We start from the raw sequence: 20,016 nt of genomic DNA, 5'->3' as shown, positions 1-20,016 counted from the left end.
ACATTGTGAGTGCAGGGTAGCTTTAAAGAGTATATGGTCTGGAAGTTTGTCAAACACAAACTCCACAGTTCCATAATGGCTACACTGAAAACTGGGAAGTTTGGTATCACAATCTGATGCCAGTGTGCAATTTATTGTAACATACACCTAGAGGGTATCTTAGAGATCCCCCCTGAATACCTACCCGACTTCTAGTGTGGGCTGACCAGTTTCTGCCAGCCTGCCACACACCAGACATGTTGCTGGCCACATGGGGAGACAAGAGTGCCTTTGTCACTCTGTGGCCAGGAAAAAAGCCTGTACTGGGTGGAGGTGCTTCTCACCTCCCCCTGCAGGAGCTGTAACACCTGGCAGTGAGCCTCAAAGGCTCACCCCTTTTGTTATAGCGCCCCGGGGCCTCCCAGCTAGTGGGGATGCCCACCCCTCTGGCCACAGCCCCCCCTTTTGTCGGCAAGGCTGGAGGAGATAATGAGAAAAACAAGGTGTCACCCACCAGTCAGGACAGCCCCTAAGGTGTCCTGAGCTGAGGTGACCCCTGCCTTGAGAAATCCTCCATCTTGAGTTTGGAGGATTCCCCCAATAGGAATAAGGATGTGCCCCCCTCCCCACAGGGAGAAGGCACAAAGAGGATGTAGCCACTCTCAAGGACTGTAGCCATTGGCCCCCAGACCTAAACACACCCCTAAACACAGTATTTAGGGGCTCCCCAGATCCCAGGAAATCAGATTCTTGCAACCTGAGGAAACAAGGATTGCTGACCTACAAGTCTGCAGAGCAGGAGGAAGACAACAACTGATTTGGCCCCAGCCCTACCAGCCTGTCTCCAACTTCGAAAACCTGCTCCAGCGACGCATCCGACAGGGACCAGTGACCTCTGAAGCCTCAGAGGACTGCCCTGGACTAAAGGACCAAGAAACTCCCGTGAACAGCGGCCCTGTTCAAAACCAGCTACTTCTTTGCAACAAAGAAGCAACTTTCAAAGACTGCACGATTCCTGCCGGAAGGGCGAGACTACACAGTCTGCACCCGACGCCCCCGGCTCGAGATCCAGAGAACAAACACCTCAGGGAGGACTCCCTGACGACTGCGAGCCCGTGAGTAACCACAGACGAACCCCTTGAGTCCCGACAGCAACACCTGCAGAGAGAATCAAGAGGATCCCCTGACAGCATCTTCCTGTCACAAGGGACCTGACACCTGGAACCAACACTGCACCCGCAGCCTCCAGGACCTGAAGGAACCGAACTTCAGTGCAAGAGCGACCATGCACTCAGATATTAATAGCTCCGTATTGGCCGCGTCAGCATTGGTTCCCAGAACTTCTCCTCCTATCAATCAAGCCTCACGTTCCGCTGGAGCCGTTACCCCAATTGTTAACAATGAACAAAGGGCAGGTTTGGCACCCGGATCCGAAGTCGATGCGTTTATCAGAATGGCTCCTGACCACAGGGAGTTCGCACATTTGAATATCCCACAGGAGTGTAGGGATATTTTGTCAAAAGCCAGAGCGGATAGCACCAATAAATCTTATTATTGTAAATGGAAACGATTCTGTGTCTGGTGTCATCAGCTCAGATTGACCCATTAGTCTCTCCACCAGAGGAAATATTACCGTACCTATTACAGCTAGCTCAAGCTGGCCTGGCACATTCTTCCATTAAAGTTCACCTAGCAGCGATAGCTGCATACAGACGTTCGGATGCTTGACCCTCACTCTACTCCTCTCGTCTGATTAGGAGGTTCTCGAAGGGGCTTTTCAGAGTTTTCCCTCCTTTCAGACCACCACCTCCTTCGTGGATCCTAAATATCGTCTTAGCACAACTGATGAAGCATCCGTTTGAGCCGATCCATCGGGCTTCTCTTAAGTTCCTTTCATGGAAGGTTGCTTTATTGGTAGCTCTCGCATCAGCTAGGCGAGTCAGCGAGGTGCAAGCACTCTCCATTCAAGAGCCATTCCTACCGCTTAAACACGACAGACTGCTAATGCGCACTAACCCGCATTTTATTCCAAAGGTTCCTTTAGACTTTCACATCAATTAACCTTTAGTCTTCAAACTCTTTTTTCCTCATCCATCTACTCCGGCTGGGAGGGCATTACACTCCTTAGACGTTAAAAGATGTGTTCAATTCTATTTGGACAGAACTAAATCTTTTCGACGCTCTAATCAGCTATTCGTAGCATACAGTGCTCCTAGAAAAGGACATCCACTCTCCAAGCAGAGTATTTCCAGATGGATCGCCTCAGCCATTCGCTTCTGCCATCAAGCAGCGGGCAAACCTCTGCACTCACCTGTACATGCTCACTCCACGAGGGCAGTCTCATTGTCAGCGGTGCTGTTCGCCGGAGTTTCACTACAAGACATTTGTAGGGAAGCAACATGGAGGAGCTGTCATACATTCACAAAACACTACTGCTTGGAATCTCTATCTCAGGGAGAGGCAGCAGTGGGTCAAGTGGTTCTCAGGAATCTCTTCAGGTGAAGGTGAGCCATCTCTTCTCCATCCCTCCTTCCTAGAACAGGTATGCACATTGTTTATATCCCTTATATTCGCATACACAGTTAAAAAAAAAAAAAAAAAAAAAATGAAAAAAGAAAGTAAACAAGAGTAAAAGAGAACATTGTGACAGACCGATAAGTGGGCATTTTTAATGATAGTATTACATACATGTTTTCGAATACTTTTGTTCTGTCATTCTGGATATCTACATGTGTGTGTATGTGTGTATATATATATGTTCGATGGCATGTGTAGCTGCAGATACACATGCTGTGCATATCCCGCCATCTAGTGTTGGGCTCGGAGTGTTACTAGTTGTTTTTCTTCGAAGAAGTCTTTTCGAGTCACAAGATCGAAGGACTCCTCCCATTTCGGCTCCATTGCTCATGGGTGTCGACTCCATCTTAGATTGTTTTCTTTCCGCCACCGGGTTCGGATGTGTTCCTCTTCGCTCCATGTTTCGGTTCGGAAAGTTAGTTAAATCTCAGAAAATTTGACTGTATTGTTTGCGTTCGGTATCGGGTTAGTTAACGCAGATCGACACTGATTTCAAGAAGAGCTCCGGTAGCCCTTCGGGGCTTCTACCCCCCGAGGGGGCCTGGTCGGCCCGACCGCATGAGTCTTCAAGGCTCATGGAACGGACCCCATTCCACTTCTGCCCCAAATGCCATAACAAGTATCCATACACAGATCAACACCTGGTCTGTAATTTGTGTTTGTCCCCCGAACACAAAGAGGATACTTGCGAGGCCTGTCGGGCATTTCGGTTGAAGAAAACCCTACGGGACCGGAGAGCAAGAAGGCTTCAAATGGCGTCTGCGCCGTCAGGACACCACGACATCGAGGAAGAAGAGACTTTCTCCATTGCTGACTCGGACGAGCCCGAAACAGAGCAGAATGCCGAAAACCGTGAGTAAAACAGCCCCAGCCAAAACTCACGCAAAAATCATGAAGGCCCAGGGGACGCCACCGCCGGCAGGCCATGGCTTAACCTGTAAAATCAGTAACCGTCCATCGGCACCGAAAAAGGGCACACACGTATCGAAGTCATCCGACTCCGGTCGAGATACCGGCACAGAACATACTCGACACCGAGACCAAGGTTCCGACCAAACTCGACATCGAGATACCGGCACCGAGATAAGTCGGCACCGAGCGATCGGAACACCGAAACCTAAAAAAGAGGCTTTGGAGCCAAAAAAGACTGTAGAAAAGGTTTTGGTACCGAAACATCCAGCTTCGGAGCCGAAAACAAGCTCCTACTCCGAGGAACAAGGCCTTTCAGCAAAATACACAAAGAAGGCTCCATATTCAAAAGGATACAGGGAAAATAAGAACTCTCCCTCCTATAAGGATGAAAAGGAAACTTGCTTTCCAAGACAAAGAAAAACAACCACAAGCAAAAGCAGTAACTCCACCTCACTCTTCGCCACAACCATCGCCACACCACTCATCGCAACTGTCACCAATTGCAACACCCTCTATGATGCAATCTCCAACACACATAGGGATGAGCCAGGATGACCCAGTTGCATGGGATCTCTATGATGCGCCTGTATCAGACAATAGTCCTGACTGCTACCCAGCAAGGCCATCACCACCTGAAGACAGTACGGCCTACACGCAGGTGGTGTCCAGAGCAGCGGCTTTTCACAATGTGGCACTGCACGCTGAACCCATTGAGGATGACTTTTTATTTCATACTTTGTCGTCGACACACAGTCAGTACCAAAGTCTCCTGATGTTACCAGGGATGCTGAAACACGCAAAACAAGTATTTCTAGAACCCGACAAAGAAAGTCGAAAGTTTGATGCAGCAGGAAAGAGAGTTGCAGCACAAGCGGCCAATCAATGGCGCATTGCCAATTCACAAGCTTTATTGTCCAGATATGACAGAGCTCATTTGGAAGAAATGCAGCACTTCATAGAACATCTGCCCAAGGAGTTCTAAAAGCGTGCACAACAAGTGGTGGAAGAGGGCCAAAGTATCTCAAACAACCAGATATGATCGGCAATGGATGCCGCGGACACAGCCGCAAGAATTGTGAATACAGCGGTCACTATTCGGAGACATGCATGGCTACGCACCTCCGGGTTTAAACCAGAGATCCAACAGGCTGTGCTTAATATGCCTTTTAATGGACAGCAGTTGTTTGGGCCGGAGGTGGACACAGCTATAGAAAAGCTGAAGAAGGACACTGATATGGCCAAGGCCATGAGCGCGCTCTACTCCCCACAGAGCAGAGGCACATTTAGGAAGACACAATTTAGAGGGGGGTTTCGGGCCCAAAGCACAGAACCCACAACCTCACAAACCAGACCCACATACCAGGGCCAGTATCAAAGAGGAAGTTTTAGGGGATAATACAGTGGCGGACAGTTCCCTAAAACTAGGGGGAAGTTCCAAAGATCAAAGACCCCTCAAACTAAACTGTGACTTCACTGTCACAAATCCCCAACACATAACAACAGTGGGGGGGAGACTCGCAGATTATTACCAGAATTGGGAGGAAATAACAACAGACTTGTGGGTCCTAGCCATTATCCAGCATGGTTATTGCATAGAATTCCTACAATTACCACCAAATGTGCCTCCAAGAACACACAACATGTCCAAACAGCACTTAGATCTATTACAAATAGAAGTTCAAGCGTTGTTACAAAAAGACGCAATAGAACTTGTACCCAACCATCAAAAAGGAACAGGTGTTTATTCCCTGTATTTTTTAATACCCAAAAAGGACAAAACTCCGAGACCCATCTTAGATCTCAGAACACTAAATCTTTACATCAAATCAGATCACTTTCACATGGTGACACTTCAAGACGTAATCCCCTTGCTCAAACAACAAGACTACATGTCAACTTTAGATCTCAAAGGTGCGTACTTCCATATACCCATACATCCTTCACACAGGAAATACTTAAGGTTTGTAATCCAAGGAGTACATTACCAGTTCAAAGTGTTACCATTCGGGATAAGAACAGCACCAAGGGTATTTACAAAATGCTTTGCAGTAGTAGCGGCACATATCAGAAGACCGCACAAACACGTTTTCCCATATCTGGACGATTGGTTAATCAAAACCAACACTCAAGAACAGTGTTTTCAACACACAAAATATGTAATAGAAACCCTTCACAAACTGGTTTTCTCACTAAACTACAAAAAATCACACCTACAGCTGTGTCAAATACAACAATACTTAGGAGCAACAATCAACACAAAAATAGGGATTGCCACTCCAAGTCCACAAAGGGTACAAGCATTCCAAAATGTAATACAAAGCATGCACCCAAACCAGAAGTATAAGGTAACATTAGTGATGAAACTACTAGGCATGATGTCCTCATGCATAGCCATTGTCCCAAACGCAAGATTACACATGCGGCCCTTGCAACAGTGCCTAGCAACACAATGGACACAAGCACAGGGTCAACTACAAGATCTAGTGTTGATAGACCGCCAAACACACACCTCGCTACAGTGGTGGAATCATGTAAATTTAAATCAAGGGCGGCCTTTCCAGGACCCAGTGCCTCAATACGTGATCACAACAGATGCTTCCATGGCAGGGTGGGGAGCACACCTCAACCAACACAGCATCCAGGGACAATGGGACACTCAGCAGAAACAACTTCACATAAATCAGCTAGAACTACTAGCAGTGTTTCTAGCATTGAAAGCATTTCAACCGCTAATAGCCCACAAACACATTCTTGTCAAAACAGACATGACAACAATGTATTACTTAAACAAACAGGGAGGCACACACTCATCACAACTGTGTCTCTTAGCACAGAAGATTTGGCATTGGGCGATTCACAATCACATACGCCTCATAGCGCAATACATCCCAGGAAACCAAAACCAGATAGCCGACAATCTCAGTCGAGATCACCAACAGATACACAAATGGGAGATTCATCCACAGATACTACAAACCTACTTCCAAAACTGGGGAACACCACAAATAGACCTATTCGCAACAAACGAAAACGCAAAATGCCAAAACTTCGCATCCAGGTACCCACAGCCTCACTCCAAGGGCAATGCGTTATGGATGAGTTGGTGAGTGATTTTCGCCCTCTCCCACTCCTTCCGTATATAGTAAACAAATTGAGTCAAAACAAACTCAAACTAATACTAATAGCACCAACTTGGGCACGACAACCTTGGTACACAACACTACTCGACCTGTCAGTAGTGCCTCAGATCAAACTACCAAACAGACCAGATCTGTTAACTCAACACAAACAGCAGATCAGACACCTGAATCCAGCATCGCTCAATCTAGCGATCTGGCTCCTGAAGTCTTAGAATTCGGACACATAGACCTTACACAAGAATGTATGGAGGTCATCAAACAAGCTAGAAAACCTACTACAAGACATTGCTACGCAAATAAATGGAAACAATTTGTTTATTACTGTCATAATAATCAAATTCAAACATTACACGCTTCCGCTAGAGACATTGTAAGCTACTTTTTACACTTACAAAAATCTAACTTAGCTTTTTCATCCATTAAAATACATCTCACAGCAATTTCAGCTTATCTGCAAATTACACATTCAACTTCACTATTTAGAATCCCAGTCATAAAAGCATTTATGGAGGGTCTAAAAAGGATCATTCCACCAAGAACACCACCAGTTCCTTCGTGGAACCTCAATATTGTATTAACGCGACTCATGGGTCCACCATTCGAACCCATGCACTCTTGTGAAATGCAATACTTAACTTGGAAGGTACCCTTCCTGATAGCTATCACATCTCTCAGAAGAGTAAGTGAAATACAAGCCTTTACCATACAGGAACCCTTTATACAAATACACAAACATAAAGTGGTTCTACGCACAAATCCCAAATTTTTGCCAAAAGTTATATCACCGTTCCACTTAACTCAAACTGGAACTCCCAGTGTTTTTTCCACAACCAGACTCTGTAGCTGAAAGAGCGTTACATACCTTAGACATAAAAAGAGCTCTAATGTACTAAATTGATAGAACCAAACAGTTTCGCAAAACAAAACAATTGTTTGTAGCTTACCAAAAACCTGATTCAGGGAATCCAATATCCAAACAAGGCATTGCCAGATGGATAGTTAAATGTATTCAAACCTGTTATGTTAAAGTTAAAAGAGAACTGCCTATTACACCAAAAGCACACTCCACTAGAAAGAAAGGCGCCACAATGGCCTTTCTAGGAAATATGCCAATGACAGAAATATGTAAGGCAGCCACATGGTCTACGCCTCATACATTCACTAAACATTACTGCGTAGATGTGTTAACAACACAACAAGCCACAGTAGGACAAGCAGTACTAAGAACATTATTTCAAACAACTTCAACTCCTACAGGCTAAACCACCGCTTTTGGGGAGATTACTGCTTTCTAGTCTATGCACAGCATGTGTATCTGCAGCTACACATGCCATTGAACGGAAAATGTCACTTACCCAGTGTACATCTGTTCGTGGCATGAGATGCTGCAGATTCACATGCGCCCTCCCACCTCCCCGGGAGCCTGTAGCCGTTATAAGTTGATTAAAAGTAAACTTGTAAATTTGTAAATATAACACTTTTAGTCCCATTATGTACATACATACTTAATCCATTGCATGGGCACTATTACTATATACACAACTCCTACCTCATCCTCTGCGGGGAAAACAATCTAAGATGGAGTCGACGCCCATGCGCAATGGAGCCGAAATGGGAGGAGTCCTTCGATCTCGTGACTCGAAAAGACTTCTTCGAAGAAAAACAACTAGTAACACTCAGAGCCCAACACTAGATGGCGGGATATGCACAGCATGTGAATCTGCAGCGTCTCATGCCACGAACAGATGTACACTGGGTAAGTGACATTTTCCATATATATATAATATATGTATATGTGTGTGTGTGTATATATATATATATATATATATATATGTATAGATATATGGGTATATGTGTTGAGATATATATATATTCGATGGCATGTGTAGCTGCAGATACACATGCTGTGCATTATCCTGCCATCTAGTGTGGGGCTCGGAGTGTTACAAGTTGTTTTTCTTTGAAGAAGTCTTTTCGAGTCACGAGACCGAGGGACTCCTCCCCTTTCGGCTCCATTGCGCATGGGCGTCAACTCCATCTTAGATTGTTTTTTTTCCGCCATCGGGTTCGGACGTGTTCCTCTTCGCTCCGTATTTCGGTTTGGAAAAGTTAGTTAGCAAACGGAAAATTCGACTGTATTTTTTGCGATCGGTATCGGGTTAGACATAGCACATAGACACCGAAGAAAAGAGCTCCGGCAGCCCTTCGGGGCTTTCACTCCTCGACGGGGCCTAGTCGGCCCGACCGCGTGCATCTTCAAGGCTCATGGAACGGACCCCATTCTGCTTCTGCCCCAAATGCCATGCTAAGTATCCTTATATAGACCAACCTTTGGTCTGTAATCTGTGTTTGTCCCCCGAACACAAAGAGGATACGTGCGAGGCCTGTCGGGCATTTTGGTCCAAGAAGACGCTGCGCGGCCGGAGAGCTCGAAGGCTTCAAGTGGCGTCGACACCGGCCGGACACCCCTATGTCGAAGAGGAGGAGACATTCTCCATCCCAGATTCGGACTCAGACGAGCCCGAGAGTGAGCAGCCGACGAGGCAACAAACCGTGAGTAAACCACCCCCGGCCAAAACTCACTTGAAAATCATGAAGGCCCAGGGGACGCCACCGCCGACAGGCCATGGCTTTACCCGAGAGCACGGTGACCAGGCATCGGCACCGAAAAAGGGCACACAGCAGCCGAAGACATCCGACTCCGGTCGAGATACCGGCTCAGAATATACTCAGCACCGAGATACCGGCTCCGACCAAACTCTGCACGGAGACATCGGCACACCAAAATCAAAAAAAGGTTTCTTCGGAGCCTAAAAAGACTGCTGAGAAGGTTTCGGTGCCGAAATACCCAGCTTCGGAGCAGCAACAAAGCTCCTATACGGACGAACAGGGCCTTTCCTCACAACTACAAGGCCACAAGTTTGGACATGAACTGGAGATGGCAGAGCCAGACCATACACAGAGGAGGCTCCATATACAAAAAGACACAGGGAAAATAAGAACTCTTCCCCCAATTAAAATGAAGCGGAAGCTCGCATTCCATGAAACGGTAATGCAGCCAAAAGCAAAGGTGGCTAAAGAAAAAACACCACCACATTTTTCTCCACAGCCATCGCCACCGCCCTCACCACATCTGTCCCCAATAGCAACACCCCCAATGATGCAGTCACCAACGCACACAGGTATGAGCCTAGATGACCCAGATGCATGGGATCTGTATGATGCACCAGTCTCTGATAATAGTCCGGACTGTCACCCGGCAAGGCCATCACCACCAGAGGACAGTACTGCTTATATGCAGGTGGTTTCCAGGGCAGCTACTTTCCATAACGTAGCATTACGTTCGGAACCTATAGAAGATGATTTTTTATTCAATATCCTGTCATCAACACATAGCCAATACCAAAGCTTGCCAATGTTACCAGGCATGTTAAAACACGCCAAACAGGTGTTTCAAGACCCAGTGAAGTGCAGAGCCATCACACCTAGGGTGGAGAAGAAATATAAACCTCCCCCTACGGACCCCGTTTACATAACGCAACAACTAACTCCTGATTCAGCAGTAGTAGGAGCAGCCCGGAAAAGGGCAAACTCACAAACTTCTGGGGACGCACCACCACCCGACAAAGAAAGTCGGAAATTCGATGCAGCAGGCAAAAGGGGGGCAGCACAGGCAGCCAATCAATGGTGAATTGCCAATTCGCAAGCTCTACTGGCAAGATACGACAGGGCACATTGGGACGAAATGCAACATTTCATTGAACACCTTCCCAAAGAGTTTCAGAATCGTGCCCAACAGGTTGTAGAGGAGGGCCAAAGTATCTCCAACAACCAAATAAGATCGGCTATGGACTCGGCAGACACAGACGCCAGAACAGTAAACACGGCGATCACCATTCGGAGAGACGCATGGCTACGCACCTCCGGATTTAAGCCAGAGATCCAGCAGGCTGTGCTGAATATGCCTTTTAACGGACAACAATTGTTTGGGCCGGAGGTGGATACAGCTAAAGACAAACTAAAGAAAGACACTGACACGGCCAAAGCCATGGGCGCGCTCTACTCCCCACAGAGCAGAGGCACTTTTAGGAAGCCACACTTTAGAGGGGGGTTTCGTGCCCAAGCCACAGAACCTTCCACCTCACAGGCCAGACCCACATACCAGAGCCAATACCAAAGAGGAGGTTTTCGGGGACAATATAGGGGTGGACAGTTCCCTAAACCAAGAGGGAAATTCCAAAGCTCAAAAACCCCACAAACTAAACAGTCACTCCAACGTCACAAACACACAACACCTGTGGGGGCGAGACTCAGATTATTACCAAAATTGGCAAGACATAACTACGGACTCGTGGGTCCTAGCCATTATCCAGCATGGTTATTGCATAGAATTCTGACAATTACCACCAAATGTGCCTCCAAGAGCACACAACATGTCCAAACAACACTTGGATCTATTACAAATAGAAGTCCAAGCGTTGTTACAAAAAGAAGCAATAGAACTAATACCCAACCATCAAAAAGGAAGAGGTGTTTACTCCCTGTATTTCCTAATTAAAAAAAAAAGGACAAAACACTGAGACCCATATTAGACCTCAGAACATTAAATCTTTACATCAAATCAGATCACTTTCACATGGTGACACTTCAAGAAGTGATTCCCTTGCTCAAACAGGACTACATGTCAACATTAAATCTCAAGGATGCTTACTTCCACATACCTATACATCCTTCCCACAGGAAATACTTAAGGTTTATAATCCAAGGCGTGCATTACCAATTTAAAGTGTTACAGTTCGGGATAACAACAGCACCAAGAGTATTCACAAAATGCCTTGCGGTAGTAGCTGCTCATATCAGGAGGCAGCACATGCACATATTCCCTTACTTAGACGATTGGCTAATAAAAACCAGCAATCAACAACAGTGTCTTCTACACACAAAATGTCATAGAAACCCTTCACAAGCTAGGGTTCTCTATAAATTACCAAAAATCACATCTACAACTGTGTCAAATACAACAATACTTAGGAGCAACAATTAACATACAGAAAGGGATTGCCACTCCAAGTCCACAAAGGGTACAAGCATTCCAAAATGTAATACAAAACATGCACTCAAACCAACACTATCAAGTGAGGTTTGTGATGAAACTTCTAGGCATGATGTCTTCATGCATAGCCATTGTCCCAAACGCAAGACTACACATGCGACCCTTACAACAGTGCCTAGCAACACAATGGGCACAAGCACAGGGTCAACTTCAAGATCTAGTGTTGATGGACCGCCAAACACACTCCTCGCTTCAATGGTGGAATCCTATAAATTTAAACCAAGGGCGGCCATTCCAAGACCCTGTGCCTCAATCCGTGATCACAACAGATGCTTTGATGGTAGGGTGGGGAGCACACCTCAACCAGCACAGCATACAGGGACAATGGGACGCTCAACAAAGCCAACTGCATATAAATTATCTAGAACTGCTAGCAGTGTTTCTAGCATTGAAAGCATTTCCACCATTAATAGCCCACAAACACATTCTTGTCAAAACAGACAACATGACGACAATGTATTACCTAAACAGACAGGGAGGGACACACTCATCACATCTGTGTCTCTTAGCACAAAAGATTTGGCATTGGGCGATTCACAATCACATTCGCCTAATAGCACAGTACATCCCAGGAATTCAAAACCAGTTAGCCAACAATCTCAGTCGAGATCATCAAAAAACCCACGAATGGGAAATTCATCCCCAGATGCTACAAACTTACTTTCAAAGCTGGGGAACACCACAAATAGACCTATTTGCAGCAAAAGAAAACGCAAAATGCCAAAGCTTTGCGTCCAGGTATCCACACCCTCACTCCAAGGGCAATACGTTATGGATGAATTGGTCAGGGATATTTGCTTACGCTTTTCCCCCTCTCCCACTCCTTCCGTATCTAGTAAACAAATTGAGTCAAAACAAACTCAAACTAATACTAGTTGCACCAACTTGGGCTCGCCAACCATGGTACACAACACTACTAGATATGTCAGTAGTACCTCATATCAAACTACCAAACAGACCAGATCTGTTAACTCAACACAAACAACAGATCAGACACCCAAATCTAGCAATCTGGCTCCTGAAGTCTTAGAATTTGGACATTTAGACCTTACACAAGAATGTATGGAGGACATTAAGTAAGCTAGGAAACCTACTACAAGACATTGTTACGCAAATAAATGGAAAAGATTTGTTTATTACTGCCATAATTATCAAATTCAACCACTACATGCGTCCGCAAAAAACATTGTAAGCTAATTACACTTACAAAAATCGAAGCTAGCTTTTTCCTCCATTAAAATACATCTCACAGCAATATCTGCCTATCTGCAGATTACACATTCAACATCACTCTTTAGCATCCCAGTCATCAAAGCATTTATGGAGGGTCTAAAGAGAATCATACCCGAGAACACCACCAGTTCCCTCATGGAACCTCAATATTGTATTAACACGACTCATGGGTCCACCATTTGAACCCATGCACTCTTGTGAGATGCAATACTTAACCTGGAAAGTAGCCTTCCTAATTGCTATCACATCTCTTAGAAGAGTAAGTCAAATACACGCATTTACTATACAAGAACCCTTTATACAAATACACAAACATAAAGTGGTTCTACGCACAAATCCCAAATTTTTACCAAAAGTTATATCACCGTTCCACCTAAACCAAACCGTGGAACTCCCAGTCTTTTTTCCACAACCAGACTTGGTAGCCGAAAGAGCATTACATACATTAGACATCAAAAGGGCACTAATGTATTACATTGATAGGACAAAACAATTTCGCAAGACAAAACAATTGTTTGTAGCCTTCCAAAAACCTCATGTATTACATTGATAGGACAAAACAATTTCGCAAGACAAAACAATTGTTTGTAGCCTTCCAAAAACCTCATGCAGGAAATCCAATATCCAAACAAGGCATTGCCAGATGGATAGTGAAATGTATCCAAACTTGCTATGTTAAAGCAAAGAGAGAACTGCCTATTACGCCAAAGGCACACTCCACTAGAAAGAAAGGCGCCACAATGGCCTTTCTAGGAAATATACCTATGACAGAAATCTGTAAGGCAGCCACATGGTCTACGCCTCATACATTCACAAAACATTACTGTGTAGATGTGTTAACAACACAACAAGCCACAGTAGGACAGGCAGTATTACGAACATTATTTCAAACAACTTCAACTCCTACAGGATAAACCACCGCTTTTGGGGAGATAACTGCTTACTAGTCTATGCACAGCATGTGTATCTGCAGCTACACATGCCATTGAATGGAAAATGTCACTTACCCAGTGTACATCTGTTCGTGGCATGAGACGCTGCAGATTTACATGCGCCCTCCCGCCTCCCCGGGAGCCTGTAGGCGTTATAAGTCGATGAAAATTGTATATTATATGTTGATAAAACTTGTACATTTGTAAATATATATCACTTTTAGACACATTCTGTGCATACATACTTACTCAATTGCATGGGCACCTTTACTATATACACAACTCCTACCTCACCCTCTGCGGGATAAACAATCTAAGATGGAGTCGACGCCCATGTGCATTGGAGCCGAAAGGGGAGGAGTCCCTCGGTCTCGTGACTCGAAAAGACTTCTTCGAAGAAAAACAACTTGTAACACTCTGAGCCCAACACTAGATGGCAGGATAATGCACAGCATGTGAATCTGCAGCGTCTCATGCCACAAACAGATGTACACTGGGTAAGTGACATTTTCCATATATGTATATAGATATAGATATATATATATAGATATAGATATAGATATAGGTATAGGTGTGCCTTTATAGTTATATAGATTTATATACAGAAATATAATGATGTTTTATTTATCAAGGTTTTTTTCTATCAAATATGCTATTATAGTACAATGTGCATAGTTACTGCTCTCTACTCTGATTCAGCATGTGAATCTATGAAAGTTCCAATACTGGAGTAAGAAAATAAGTTACTTACCTGTAACTGTAGTTCTCCAGTATTGGAATCTTTCATAGATTCACATGCGACCCACCCATCTCCCCGGAGAAGCTCACTTCACCTCTCTCTCTCTTTTTCCTATCTTGTACGCACTTGTGCTTGGAAAATCTGAGGTGCTGGAGCTTCTCTCAGGAGGATTCTAGAGGGTGCTATCGCCTGATTGGTAGTGACAAAATGACTCTGATAGACTGTTAAATTGAAGAGGCCTAGGGCCTTTCTTTGTTAATATATCTTAACACTGCTTGTGTAAGTTATACCGGGGGCTCCCATCTCGACGAGGGGGAATGATTCAAGCATGTGAATCTATGAAAGATTCCAATACTGGAGAACTACAGTTACAGGTAAGTAACTTATTTTCTTCTACATTGACTGCACAATGGATTTTTGAACAGATAACCGGCTCTTTATTGGGTACGCAGGCAGCAGGAAAGTAATAGTTGTCCAAAAGCGAACCCTGTAGAGGGGGGATCATCTTATGCATTAGGATGTGTTATCCCTTAGCACGAAAAGATCCTTTTGAAGGAATAAAGGCCCAGTCATGTTTTTGTAAAGCACAACTTCTTAGATTGAGAACTGCAATGGGATTGCCATTTTACCTGTTCTGTCCTCCAGGCCTTACTTGTTTAACCATCCCTTCAAGTCCCTTCTCCAGGAGAGCTACTTATTTTTGCAATCAATGAAGAAGTTGAGGAATGTGCAGAGAGAAGTATTCACCTAGATTTGGTGATGCTCTTTCTGGTGGATACTCTAAATACCTGCTTGATTGCTTATCCATCCCACCCTTCCCCACCTTGAAGGAGACATATCATCCTCTAGAAGTATCTTCCACTTATGATTGTAAATAAGGTTCCAAGAAATTCTTAGCACTGCACCTTGCATGATATTGTTCTTGTCCTTTTGCTTCACTGAAAACTTAGATGGGAAACTGATGTTTATGGTCCTGGGTGGACGGTTTATGGCTTTGAGGACATCACGCTGCAATTGCTTTCCGTGTCGATATGGAACCCGCACCACCTCCTGGCATAAAGGTTTCATGAAAGGATTTTAGGTAAAGCCTAGCACTAGGGATAGACAAAAGGTGAGGAATGTAAGGTAGATAACACATCCACCAGAAAGAGTTAATGAACGTAAGTACATTTCTTATGTATGTTTTGAAGGCTTAGGTTTAATTCTCAAGTCTCTGTTCTTGAGTGATGAAGTGCTAGGACACTACATTTTAATGTTTGATTGGTCTGGTCATGCTGTAGAAACTGCCACTCAAAGCTGATTCCATTTCAGATGGAGCATCTGAAAGCCTGTGCAGAGATTGCCTCCCAGCGCACAATCAACTGGCAGAAGTTCTGTGTCAAAGATGATAGTAAGTTTGCTCTGTCATTTGTGTACCCTCCTTTAATGTACTCAGAGCCTTATCTTACTCTCTTTTCTGTAATCCTCTTTGAATGCTTTTGAATACTTTGAGTCACCATTTCTTGCAGCATTTTTTTTCTTGGTATTTGCTTCACTCTTCGATTGATCTCCCTCTAAGTTCACCTTAAAGGCTTTCCAACAGAACACCTACATTGGATATTATCACACATAAAAATGTGAAAAGGACAATAAGCTAGTGTAAAGTGAAATGTATCTTTCTCAATATTAATGGTTAGTTCATCTTTTTAGGTGAAATAAAGTGACAAGATTTTAAAACCAAAACCCTGGTTTGGCATATTCAAATAGGGATGATTGGTGAAACAGAGGTTTTGAACACATTTGTTTAAGGTGTTCCGTACACACATACACACACGCACACACCCATATATATATATGTTCGATGGCATGTGTAGCTGCAGATACACATGCTTTGCACATCCCGCCATCTATTGTTGGGCTCGGAGTGTTACAAGTTGTTTTTCTTCGAAGAAGTCTTTCGAGTCACGAGATCGAGGGACTCCTCCCCTTTCGGCTCCATTGCGCATGGGCGTCGACTCCATCTTAGATTGTTTTTTTTCCGCCATCGGGTTCGGACGTGTTCCTTTTCGCTCCGTGTTTCGGTTCGGAAAGTTAGTTAGAATCTCGGAAAATTTGACGGTATTGTTTGCGTTCGGTATCGGGTTAGTTACTACAGATCGACACCGACTTTTGAAGAGCTCCGGTGGCCCTTCGGGGTTTTTTCGATCCCCCGTCGGGGCCTGGTCGGCCCGGCCACGTGTCTCTTCAAGGCTGATGGAACGGACCCCATTCCGCTTTTGCCCAAAATGTCACAACAAGTATCCCTATACAGATCAGCACCTGGTCTGTAACTTGTGTTTGTCTCCAGAACACAAAGAAGATACTTGTGAAGCCTGTCAAGCGTTTCGGTCGAGGAAGACATTAAGAGACCGAAGAGCCAGAAGACTGCAAATGGCGTCGGCGCCAACAGGACAAAGGCATTTGGAGGAGGAAGAGAAAACCTTCTCCATCCAGGAGTCCGACTCGGACGAACTTGATCCCGAAGAAACGCCTAAAACCGTGAGTAAGACGTCGAAACATAAAACTCACGAGAAGACCACAAAAGCCCTGGGGACGCCACCGCCAACAGGCCATGGCTTAACCCAAAAAATAGGTGACCGATGATCGGCACCGAAAAAGGGCACGCTTGTGTCGAAGTCATCCGACTCCGGTCGAGATACTGGCACACAGCAATCTCGAGCCCGAGACAGCGGCTCAGAGCAAGTTTGGTACCGAGACAGCGGCACCGAAATGGGTCGGCACCGAGAGACCACGACTCCAAAATTAAAGAAAGTGTCGTCGGAGCCGAAAAAGGCTACCGAAAAAGTTTCCATTCCGAAACATCCAGCCTCGGAACCGAAATCAGGTTCCTATACAGAGGAACAGGGATTGTCCTCCCAAATGCAAGGGCATAAGTTCGGAGAAGAACTAGAATCAATGGAGCCAGACTACACTCAAAGGAGGCTCCACATTCAAAAGGACACAGGGAGGATAAGCACTCTTCCTCAAATTAAAATGAAAAGGAGACTTGCCTTTCAAGAAAAGGACAAGCAGCCACAGGCAAAGGTGGCAAGACAGACAACTCCGCCACCATCTCCACCACCATCAATGCACACATCACCGGTAGTCACTCCACCACTGATGCAATCCCCAACGCATACTGCAATGAGTCAGGACGATCCTGACGCATGGGACCTTTATGATGCGCGAGTATCGGATAACAGCCCAGACTGTTACCCAGCGAGACCGTCCCCACCTGAGGACAGTACATCCTACACGCAGGTGGTCTCAAGGGCAGCGGCATTTCATAATGTCACCTTGCATGCAGAACCAATTGAGGATGACTTTTTGTTTAATACACTATCCTACACTCATAGCCAATACCAGAGCTTACCTATGCTACCTGGAATGTTAAAACACTCCAAACAGGTGTTTCAAGAGCCTGTGAAGGGCAGGGCCATAACTCCAAGGGTGGAGAAAAAGTACAAACCACCGCATACAGACCCTGTGTATATCACGCAGCAATTAACACCAGACTCTGTGGTAGTAGGGGCAGCTCGCAAGAGAGCAAACTCTCACACCTCGTGAGACGCACCACCTCCAGACAAGGAGAGTCGCAAATTTGACGCTGCTGGGAAAAGGGTTGCAGCACAAGCAGCAAACCAATGGCGCATTGCCAACTCACAAGCACTTCTGGCAAGATATGATAGGGCTCATTGGGACGAAATGCAGCATTTCATAGAGCACTTACCCAAAGAGTTCCAGAAAAGGGCACAACAAGTGGTGGAGGAAGGACAAAGCATCTCAAATAATCAGATACGGTCAGCAATGGATGCAGCTGATACAGCTGCAAGGACAGTAAATACTGCAGTAACAATAAGGAGACACGTGTGGTTGCTTACGTCAGGATTCAAGCCGGAAATACAACAAGCCGTGCTGAATATGCCTTTTAATGGACAGCAGTTGTTTGGGCCGGAGGTGGACACTGCTATAGAAAAACTTTAAAAAGACACTGATACGGCCAAAGCCATGGGCGCACTCTACTCCCCAGAGAGCAGAGGCACATTTCGCAAAACACAGTTTAGAGGGGGGTTTCGAGGACAAGCAACAGAACCCACAACCTCACAAACAAGGCCCACTTATCAAAGCCGATATCAGCGGGAAGTTTTCGGGGGTAATATAGAGGGGGACAAATCCAAAAGAATAGAGGGAAGTTCCAAAGCCCTAAAACTCCTCAAAACAAACAGTGACTTCCAAGTCACAAATCCCCAACACATAACACCTGTGGGGGAGGGGGGAGACTAAGCAATTCTTACAAACATTGGGAGGAGATAACAACAGACACTTGGGTACTGGCAATTATCCAGCATGGTTATTGCATAGAATTTCTCAGATTCCCTCCAAACGTTCCACCGAAAACACACAATATGTCAAAACAACACATGGATCTTCTAGGACTAGAGGTCCAGGCATTGCTACAAAAAGGAGCAATAGAATTAGTACCAATTCAACAGAAAGGAACAGGAGTTTACTCTCTGTACTTTCTCATACCCAAAATGGACAAAACACTGAGACCTATATTAGATCTCAGAACATTAAATACCTACATCAAATCAGACCACTTTCACATGGTGACATTACAAGACGTAATCCCACTGCTCAAACCACAAGACTACATGACAACACTAGACCTAAAGGATGCATATTTCCATATACCAATACATCCTTTACACAGAAAGTACATAAGATTAGTATTCCAAGGGGTACATTACCAATTCAAGGTGTTGCCATTCAGAATAACAACTGCACCAAGAGTTTTTACAAAATGCCTGGCAGTGGTCGCTGCGCAGATCAGAAGGCAGCAAATACATGTGTTCCCGTACCTAGACGATTGGTTAATCAAAACCAACACACTAGAACGGTGTTCACAACACACAAAGTACGTCATAGAAACCCTACACAAACTAGGTTTCTCAATCAACTACACAAAGTCACACCTTCAGCCGTGTCAGACACAGCAATACTTAGGGGCAACAATCGACACAGCAAAAGCGATTGCCACTCCAGGTCCACAAAGAGTACAAGCATTTCACAATGTAATACAGGTCATGTATCCAAACCAAAGAATACAAGTCAAAATAGTAATGAAACTCCTAGGCATGATGTCCTCATGCATAGCCATTGTCCCAAACGCAAGATTGCACATGCGGCCCTTACAACAGTGCCTAGCATCACAATGGACACAGGCACAGGGTCAACTTCAAGATCTACTGTTGATAGACCGCCAAACATACACCTCGCTTCAATGGTGGAACAATATAAATTTAAACCATGGGCGGCCTTTTCAAGACCCAGTGCCTCAATACGTAATAACTAAAGATGCCTCCATGATAG

General features: G+C 45.0%; 1 protein-coding gene across 17 annotated transcripts in view; it reads left to right on the top strand.

The window, feature by feature from the left end:
- UBR4 (ubiquitin protein ligase E3 component n-recognin 4) overlaps positions 1-20,016 on the top strand; it is a 1,862,787-nt gene that overhangs the window by 1,385,652 nt on the left and 457,119 nt on the right. For all 17 annotated transcript variants that reach the window (XM_069240131.1, XM_069240143.1, XM_069240141.1 and 14 more), the window contains one exon: positions 15,937-16,015. In XM_069240131.1, the coding sequence (XP_069096232.1) occupies positions 15,937-16,015 (79 nt within the window). The remainder of the gene's footprint in view (positions 1-15,936; positions 16,016-20,016) is intronic.

Source organism: Pleurodeles waltl, chromosome 6 (assembly GCF_031143425.1).
Source record: "Pleurodeles waltl isolate 20211129_DDA chromosome 6, aPleWal1.hap1.20221129, whole genome shotgun sequence".
Lineage (NCBI taxonomy): Eukaryota > Metazoa > Chordata > Amphibia > Caudata > Salamandridae > Pleurodeles > Pleurodeles waltl.
Note: the sequence above shows the minus strand (reverse complement) of the source record. Positions and strands in the feature narration are given on the sequence as shown.